The sequence below is a fragment of the Nicotiana tomentosiformis genome, chromosome 4 (assembly GCF_000390325.3).
Source record: "Nicotiana tomentosiformis chromosome 4, ASM39032v3, whole genome shotgun sequence".
In the NCBI taxonomy this organism is placed as follows: Eukaryota; Viridiplantae; Streptophyta; class Magnoliopsida; order Solanales; family Solanaceae; genus Nicotiana; species Nicotiana tomentosiformis.
This window is the reverse complement of record NC_090815.1, coordinates 22752816-22763405: the sequence shown is the minus strand read 5'-3', so window position 1 is coordinate 22763405 and position 10590 is coordinate 22752816. Positions and strand designations below refer to the sequence as shown.

The 10590-nt window shown below is 33.0% G+C and overlaps 1 protein-coding gene across 1 annotated transcript; it reads right to left on the bottom strand.

The window, feature by feature from the left end:
- Positions 1–7832: 7832 nt before the first annotated feature.
- LOC104102490 (protein BASIC PENTACYSTEINE2) lies at positions 7833–10294 on the bottom strand. Its single transcript, XM_009610205.4, has 2 exons — positions 10140–10294; positions 7833–8976 (listed from the first exon to the last, which is right to left on the bottom strand). Exon 2 carries the CDS (start codon positions 8967–8969, stop codon positions 8121–8123), a length of 849 nt encoding a protein of 282 aa, XP_009608500.1. The 5' UTR covers positions 8970–8976; positions 10140–10294; the 3' UTR covers positions 7833–8120.
- Positions 10295–10590: the final 296 nt, after the last annotated feature.

Here is a 10590-nt window from a genome sequence, read left to right as displayed (position 1 = left end):
GCACCACCACCAAGGGTGAATATATAACTACTAGTGTATTTTGTCTCATCTAAATCAGAGATCGAGTTTGCATCATTGTACCCTCCGAAAGTAGAAAGAAATCCACTACACAGGATACCATAATTTATGTTTTTTCTTAAATATTTCATTAGTCTAACTAATGCAGACCAATGCTCTCTAATAAGATTGTGAGTATATCTACTCAGTCTACACACAACATAAGTTATATCAGGCCTTGTAAAATTAATTAAATGCATCAGACTCTCAATAATCTGAGCATATTTAGACTGAGCAACTGAATTACGGTTATTCTTTTTCAATTGAGAGTTAGCGTCATAAGGAGTGCTCACATGTGTACTATTAAAATATTCAAACTTCTTTAGAAGTCTCTCAACATAATGTTCTTGTGAAAACATTATGACATCTTCACTCCTTGTAACTTTAACTTCCAATATTGTATTTATTTCACCCAAATCTTTCATATCACAATTAGCAGACAAAAATAATTTAGTACTTTGCACAATATTTAACTATGTATCAAATATAAGCATGTTATTAATATATAAACATATTATCACATACTCATTAACTACCACTTTAGTATAAACACATTTATCCACCTCAATTGAAGAAAAACCGTCTCTCATTAGGACTTGTTCAATTTTCTCATACCACTGCTTAGGAGCTGGTTTAAGGCCATAAAGAGATTTAATTAATTTATAAACTTTATTTTTTTGTACATGAATGACACAACCTTCAGGTTGAACCACATAAATTTTTTCTTCTAAATCACCATTTAAAAAAAGTAATTTTGACATCCATTTAATGGATAAAAAACTTATGAATTGAAGTTAATGCAATTAAAACTCGTATGGAAGAAATTCTAGCCATTGGTACAAATGTATCAAAAAAATCTATATTTTGTTTTGAGAAAATCCTTTTGCTACTAAACAAGCTTTATTTTTATCTAAAGATCCATCAGAATTAAATTTCTTTTTGAAAATCGATTTACAACCAATAGGTTTTGTACCAAAAGGTAATCTATTAAAATCCACATTTTATTTTTCAAAATAAAATCAATTTCAACTTTTATTGCCTATTTCCAATAATTAGTTTCGGAAGAAGATATGGCTTCAAAATAATTTGATGGTTCATTATCGACAAGAAAAGTTTGAAATCATTTCCATAAGAAAAATATTTTTTCATATGCCTTTTACTCCTTCTCAATTCCTCGTTAGATGTAATTTCATTATTTGTTTCAACAGGTGTATGAGAAATTTTTTCTGACATTGGATAAATATATTCAAAGAACTCAACATTCTTTATCTTAATTATAGTATTGCAATCAAGCACATCACTTTTTAAAACAAGAAATTTATATGCAGCATTATGTTCAACATATCCAATAAGCATGCAATCAATAATTTTAGAACCTATTTTCTCTTTCTAGGTTCAGGCAAAAGAACTATAGCATGAGAACCCCACAATTTTAAATATTTCAAGTTAGGTTTATAACACTTCCACAATTCATACAGAGTTTTGCCAGTTCTTCTATATGGTATTCTATTTTGTAAGTGACATACAGATATATAGTTTCACCCCACAAATTATCAAGAGCATTAGAGATAACTAACATGGAGTTCATCATCTCTTTCAATATTCTATTTTTCCTTTCAGCTAATCCACTAGACTCAGGTGAATAAGGCAAACTTACTTCATGAATAATTTTATTCTTTTTACAATAATCATTTAAAGATAAATATTCTCCACCTCTATCATATCTAATCTCTTGATTTTTCTACTAAGTTGATTTTCAACCTCAGTTTTATAAGAAATAAAAATATTAAAGACATCATCTTTATTTCTAAGCATATACAACTTAGTAAATCTAGAAAAATCATCAATAAAAGTCATATAATATCTTTTACCATCTCCATAATCTGCTTTAAATTGCCTAAATTAGTGTGAATCAAGGATAATAATTCAGTTTCTCTATTTACCAAAAAATAAGTCCTTTTAATACTTTTAGCTTCAACACATATTTCACACTTGTCAATATTATTTGAGTCTAAATCATATATTAATCCTAGTGATTGCGTTTTCTTTATAGACGCGACATTAACATATCCTAGTGTAGCAAGCCATAAAAAATTAACTCAACCATATAAGCAGAAGAAAATACATTTTTATTACTAGTATCGGAAATATTAAGCACAAATAAATCATGGTTCCAATATCCATTACCCATAAAATAGTATTTTTGGTCAATACGACCTCATCATTCTCGAAAGAGACCTTCACTCCAACTTTTCCTAATAATCCCACATAAACAAAATTAGTTTAGATATTAGGAATATGGAACACATTACTCAATGTTAGAGTTTTACCAGATGTGAGTTTGTGAAGAATTTTTCCCTTTCCAAGAACGCGAGTCTTTCTTGAGTTAGCAAGATAAATAGTTTCTTCTCCTTCCTCAATTTGGATGTAAGACAAAAAATTATTTTGTTTGCACAAACGTGCCTAATAGAACCAGAGTCTATCATCCAATCTCTCACATTTGCCACATTATTTATTTGAAAAATGACCGCAATAATTATATTATCTGCTTTAGTTAAATTTAATTTTGACTTAACGAGATTGTCATTTATCCCAACTGTTCTCTTGCATTGAGGTATGTATTTTGATATCAGTGTCTGTTCAAGTTGTAAATGCAATAACGGATTTACAACACCATGGATATCTGGTTAGACAACTGGAACAGTAGGTGCGGGGACAACATCAAAATTGGTAGCATTTTCAAAAAATTTTGTAGTGGTGTTACTTGATATAGTTTCTTAGATTGTAAGAAAATGAGTACGGGAAAATAAAAATAATAATACTGTAATAATATTATTTATGAGCAGAAATACACGAATTGACTTAATTCGTGCTGGCCACTGTCCTAATAAACTATTTCAGCAATGTAAAATATTTTTTTAAGATTAAACAATCATACCTCTATTTATTTAGATGATACAAGAATCAACAAAGTTAAATAATACACCAGTAAGTCATGTAACCAAAGAATGTACAAATAAGAATCACTATAAGAAATGACTATTTACGGGTGATAATGATAGCCTTAAGGGAAGTAGCCACTTGATACTTGTCCAAGGTTGTATGCCAAGTATTTTGAGCTTTGTCATTTGTTCAAGAGTGCATGTTGTCTTCTTTCCACTTGTAAAAATCTTGCCATGCAACAATCTTCTAAGAGTATTTGGCAAGAAGTAGGGGCGGATCTAGAAGGGCGGAAGGGGTTCACCCGAACTCCTTTGTCAAAAAATTATATTGTGCATATAAGGTAAAATTTATTTTGTATCTCTATATATTATATTTTGAATCCCCTTAACACATCCCAAAAGTATAGTTTAGTGGTCAAGTGGGTTTAAAACCTTTGTAAGGTCATTTGTTCAAATTCCACTTGCCACATTTCTTTTCTTTTGAACCCCTTAGCATTAATCCTGCCTACGGCGGCACTGGCCACAAGGCTTCAAGCAAGAAGCCACTTGTTATTTAGTATGACAATTGGCTAAGTTTTCTTGAGGCTAAATACATAGACATCCCTTAAATTTGTCTCTTTTTTTCATCTAGACAATTAAACTAACCTCATGACCCATTAGGCACTCCATCTTTACACAAATTGTGCCTATCAGACATAAGAAACTGACATGGCATAGAAGGTGAATCTCACCTATTTTGAGCGCGTCAACCAGTTTAAAAAAAAACTAAAATGGTTTTCTTCTTCACCAATGAAGCTACCGCCATTACCTCATACCTCACTGTACTCTCCCTCATTGTTTACAGGAAAACTCCATTTCTTCATCCATAAAACGAGCCTAGTCACCCTCCTGATATTCTTTTTCACAACCAGATTCCCTCATCTCAATTTCTGTTAAGAAGCACGACTAGTCCCATTGATTTTTCTCTTCTTGCACTCATTTTATTTTCCTCAAAACAGAAAATTTCTCTCAAAACTTACAAACCAACATAAGTATGACCATGAGTCATCACTCAACAATACCATAACTTCACCAAAACAAACACACAAACAGAAGCCCAGCACACAAAGTTGCACAGAGAATGCGAAGTATATACCTAGCAATAAAGAAAGAATTTTTTTTAGCTAATCACACTTTTAAATTTTCGTTTTACTTTCACAATTGTTGACAAATTCTTGTTGTTCTCTTTGGGGCTAGTGATGTGAGGTTTATTGGTTTATTCCCAAAAAACTAACTCCCAAAAGTGTTTCTCTTAGTTAGTTGTTTGTTATTCCATAACATGGTATTGTTAATTGAGTTAGAGGATGAAACTTTGGCCAGAATATATAGAACTTGATCATAATTTGGTGAATAACACACGACGATCCCGGCGGAGATAATCTTCAATCTGGTTTAATAGAGGAAAGTCTTAAAAAGGGAAAGAAATTTGTGTGAGAAAGATGACGATAGAGAAAAAAATTATAAGCTAACAGAATAAGCTATAAACTAATTTGAGATTTGAGAGCAACTAAGGAAGAAGATGAACAGGGGAATAGAGTTGAAAAAAACAAATACATAATTGCTCTCCTTTTTAATGCTCAACAGTTAAAAAGGACATTGCTTCAAAGTTTTTTCTGGGTAAGAGCCACACGTCGGTTTTTCATTGGTTTTTTGCCATGTCACATAAGGTTGAACGACACGCATATTCCTTCCTGTACTACTTTAGCTTCTTGTGTCTGATAGGCACACTTTGTGTAAAGATGGAGTGCCTAATGGGTCATGAGGTTAGTTTAAGGGTCTAGATGAAAATAATAGACAAGTTTAAGGGTCTAGCCTTTTCTTGAAGATATTGTCACATGAACATATGACTTTATGCAAGAAGCCACGTACTAGTCCAAAATATCTTTTGAAATAAATTAACTTTATCAACAAAATTAAAATTTCAATTTTGTTCAGGTAGACATTATCATACCACATAAATCGAAGGAATATTTATTTTCCTATTTTTGCTATACCAGTCAAACATTTTGGGAAGTACTTAGAAAATAGAGGGAAATGAAGTTGGCTGATAATGGAACCCAAATACAGGGCAAAATTAAATTAAAGAAAGGTAAGTTTTTCTTATCTTTTTACAGGAATCTAATTCGAGGTATATGTTATAATATTGGATATTTTAGGTTTGGCATAGTAAATGGTCCTGATTCGTCCAAAAAATATATACTTTATTTTCCTTAAAAATTATTATTTATTATAAAGGTTAAAATTGTCTTTGCCAAACCCTCAGCTTAATGGGAAAAAAGAAGAAGAAAAGTTCTCGATTGACAGTTAAACATTATCCATATGTACACGGTTTTAATTAGTAGGATAAACTTTTTTTAATTATTCTTGAAAAGAGCCTTAAAGTGTAATCTAGAGACAAATGATTCATTTGAAATATGTACAAAGATAATTTACACTCACTAATTGACTAATCTATCCAAAATAGGTAAAATACACCTTGAGGTAATGAAAATGCAAATTTATCCGTATTTTGAAGAATTTAGTTAACGTGTAATAACAATTGACTCCAAAAATAATGCCCTTATATACATGAGTAATTGCGACTCCCTTTATTAGCTAAGTAATAAAATTCAATAAAGATGTTTAACTATAAAATTATTGATAAGAGTCTCTTGAAAAAAAGAACTGCTCAAGGAACCAAAAATATCTTCAATTTCTCCTTCTAATTATATTTAATCGCATATGATATTTATAACAAACCAAGTAATTTAACTTGAACAGTCCAAAATTAAAGTGAGAAAAAAATAGGTCATTTAATCATTGGTTAAGTGAAAAAGTTGTATGAAAATACATGTCTTACATCCATTGGCTTGTATAAACAGCAGGAAGAATTCCATATTTACACCAAACCAAGCAATTTAACTTGAAAAGTTAAAATTGAAATTGAGAAAACATATCATTTAATCATGGCTAAGTGATAAGAAATATATATGTCTTGCATTCACTAATTTGGTGTAAATAACGGGTGCGAATAAGCTTTTACTGGACTATAACCACAAATTGCCACCAATAGTCTTATCTTTATTATTATTATTTTTTTTTTTCTTTCAAATTTCGGTGTATCCATCCGGTATTCCTAGCTAGACTACTAGTACAATTAATTCGAATTTGCACTAGGTAAGCCTACTAACAGAGGTAAAGCGCTCTCTACCGAAAAAGTACTCAGACTTGCCAGCAACCTATCATTTATGCATCTCAGGCTACCAAATGCTAAACCAAGAACATCTGCAATGAGATAACCTTTATAAACTAGTACCTATCATTTATGCATCTCAGGCTACCAAAATGCTAAACCAAGAACATCTGCAATGAGATAACCTTTATAAACTAGTAAGTACTATATATGAGCTGAAGAGCAAACATATAGCTCAGTGCCAAGAACTGTAATTAATCCCGAAATTAAATTTGAGATGAGTTTATTTCGAAATTAAATTTGAGATGAGTTTATTTCGAAATTAAATTTGAGATGAGTTTATCCTACGTTTGGTTGAGGATAAAATTGCGGATCCCGGGATAGATTGTAATGTTATTTTTATCCCTATGAGAGGGTGGGATAACATAATTAACTTGTTTCCCAACTAAACGACCCCTGAGTTGGCAGGCAAGAATTGCACATCTTGAATCTTATCTACACACAATGGCTGCATTCTCTTTCGAACTATGAATAATTTTCAGACAAGCCTTAAAGAATACAAGACAGCTCCAACACCAACTGTTCAAAGATTTACTATGAAATGATTATGACTCACAGTCTTCACTTGGATTGGATATAAAGAAAACAGAAGTCTTTCCCAAAAAGGCAACAACAGTTTAATAAGAAGATAATTTGGAACAACATCAGAATATTGTACAACATTTAAATACCTAATTGCTAGGCTTGTTTCAGACATCATGAAGCTTACCATAACGGAAAATGCACATGAAAACTAGAAAACATATACATGAAAGTTGATTGCAAAAGGTAATCAAGCCTCTAACAGGCAGAGGAAATGATTAACTTCCACCAAAAGAGAAGCTAGACAGCCTAAACCTGAATTCATGTTTGGAAAGTTGGAGTTTGCAGACTCCAGTCTCCTCTAATTAAGAAACCTTATACTACCCATGAATTAAAAGGTGGTGAGTAATATTTTTGAAATTGTAAAATTTAGATTCATCAGCATTTATAAAAAAAAAAATGCGACCTTTATGAGTAAACTTTACTGCTTAAACTTTAGGGTGAGTAATAAGCTTTATAGAATTAAGACAGAATGATAAGGAAAGAACAGTATAGTCCACACAAAGCCTAATAAGAGAAGGCACAGGAGTAACACTACAAATTGTCACCAACAGCCTGTCATTTATGCATCTCAGACTATCAAAATGCTAGACCAAGAACATCTGCGATAAGAATTCCGAAGAGATAAAGAACTTAACTGATATATATTTCACAGAAAGAGCAACATTAGAGCCAAACAATCTAGCCACAAATCAGCAAATCACCACCATCCAATCCCCCAACCATGAACCGCAAACCACGGGAGGAAAAAATAATCCATGACATTTCAAGAGGATTGGGCAAGTCATCTATAGAAGATCTTCAGCAGAATGTTGCAAAAGCAATTAAAGAAATTCATCTGAATAAATCACTCATGACAGAAAACTATTATAATTATAAGATTAAAGGAAAAAAGAAAAGAAAATCAAACAGAGTGAAATGTCTTCAAAAGAGAATCTTTTTCCTTTATGGATAAGCAGGTATTCGAAAAAGATAACTGATAAGAGTAAAAATAAATGGATTGAACGTGCTCATCTTAAAAAACATCCGAACAAGAAAAGAAATTTTCAACATCCTACTGTTGGTGGCCAGAACAGAGTGCCAGCCACCAAACCAACAAAATGAAAGATTAAACAACTGTTGCTGGGAATTTAAATATCAGAGTCTAAACATGTGTTTGTCACGGAATACAAAAAGGTACCAAGTAAACCTCTGCAAACGGCCCCAGGGATATACAAGTAAACAAACAAGATGCATTGGCGGTCTGTGGTGGTACCCTTTATGCAATTCTACCTGATTGTCACAAACTTGTTGGTACCATGTTTAGCCCAGTGAGTCCTCAGATCAATTGGATTAGCAAAACTGTATCCTTCTGCAGCAAGTTTCTCTAAAACCTTCTTGAATGCACCCTGGCTCATCTTTCTTCCAGCAATCCTTGCTCCGCGTCTTTTAGTACTCATTGGCAGCGGATACATTGATATACTAGTGGTGCAACAAGCTGACTGCCAGCCCCCACATCCCCATCGATAACATTGCTGAGGAGCACCAGTGCAGGAACAAACTGGTATAGGAATGCCAGAAATGTCCATGTCAATTCCATTTATTACAATGTCCATGCTCTTCTTTGCTGGTTTTGCTCGTTGAACACGGGGGTTCCCATTTTCCTTAGGTACGGATGAGCCTTTCTTTAACTTCTTCGCTTTAGGAGCTTTAGGAGTGGCACCACCTGTCTTCCTCTTTGAAGGACCACTTTCGTTCTTGACACTTGGTTCCTCTGCATTCACCCTCACATCCTCAGTTACGTCAGGTTGCTGTACCATTTGCATGGAATGACTCGCAGAAGTTTCGGGGAGAACTGTAGTGTAAGGGTTCCCCGGAAACATATGAAGAAATTTGTCTCTGTGATTTATCCAACTGTCCCTTACATAATCTATGTGAGATAAAGGTGCTTCTGGAACGATGGAATCCCGAGAATGGTACATCCCATTAGCGCCAAGCATAATTGGATTCTCACGCCTAGTTAGGAAAGGTTTCGTATCTCGATCAACCACCGAGGACATCAGCTGAAGACCTAGATGCCCTTTAAGGGAAGGTTCATAATAACCCCAGTTCCTCATGTTCAAACCGTCGTCATCCATCAATAAGCTACAGATGAATGCAAACAACACCACTTAACATTAATTTTGTTGCCACAATTAGAAATTCCAAACAGAAGTGCATTAACCTTCTAATCTCCATATACTTCAAATACACACAACAGCAACATATCAAACATAAGAGAACCATCAAGATTGAAATAAAACAGGAAATAGCATACAAAGCCAAAACACAATATGAGCAGATCCAGAAACTCAAGCCTAAAGTAAACCAGTCAATGCCAGTAGCAAATGGGATATCTAGCCATACCCCTGGTCAACATTCCAATTCAGACACAATTTCATCCTATTTTGCTCAGACTCTCCGAAAATATTGCCGGGTGTGTGTCGGATCCTCCAAAGTAGTGCATTTTTGGAGGATCCGACACGGGCACGGCAGCATTTTAAAGAGTCCGGCAACATACATTTCATCACCATTTCAACAGCAATGAAATTACTAATTGGAAAATTTAACAGATCTTGATAACCCCAACTCAAATATTTGAACCCAAAACAAATTAGGCACTCAAAACTCATCAAATTCAACATTGCAATCACTAGAAATGAAAACCCACAAATAAAGTTAGAATCTTTAGGGATCTCCAAATCAACTATCAAACAATTAAATACAAGATTCGATAAACTCAAAAATGGGTACTCAAAAATCATCAACATAGGATCAAATCCACTAGAAATAAAAACCCACAAATAAAAATAGAAACTTTTCGGTCACAAATATTTGGAAAATACCAAAATTGGGTATTCAAAATTCATCAATATAAAATCCACCAATAAAAATTAAATCTTTATGGTTTCCAACACGAATATTTGAAGGGAAAAAAAGAAAAAGAAAATGGGTACTCAAAATTCCTCAACATAGAATCCACTAGCAAACCCATAAATAAAAATTGAATCTTTGTGGTTTTCAACATAGATCTGATAAGAAAATAGAGGCACAAAAACCAGATCCAAAAATTATAAACAGAAAGCTCAAAATAAACTATCAGAATGAAAATGGCATGCAAAAAGACAGTATTTCTATTTTTTTTTAAAAATCAAATGAGGAAAGAGAGAGACAGAGAGAAAAGTTCAGATTTTTAAAGAAAGGGAGAGAGAGAGAGAAAGAGAAATAGAGAGAGATAGAGAGAGGAGAGAGGAGAGAGAGAAACTTACTTGTTGGTAAACAGTTCTTAGGTTTTTTTTTCCTTCAGGAGAGAGAAAGGAAGAGAGAGAGGAGGGGAGAGGAGAGAGATGACAGAAACCCTTTTAAGAAAGAGAGCAGAGAGAGAGAGAGACCCTTCTATGATTTTTTTCTAAAACTTCCAATGAAGGCATTAATTAATAAAATTAGTAAAATAAAAACAGCCGAATATTATCTTTACGTTTACTACTTGATACCTTGAAGTGTAATTTATATAAATTAATAAAACTCGGAATCCCAATTCTTATCCTATCTCTGTTCGACTAGGGGTACCCCACTTGACAAATTTGAAACAAAACATTACTTTTTCTTTCCAAGAACTTTAGATTTTATTGTTTCCATCTATAGATAACTAATTTTGCTACCTTTAGTAGGTAGCATTTTATATTCAGAGTGGGATTTTTCTAAGCAAATTCAAACTAG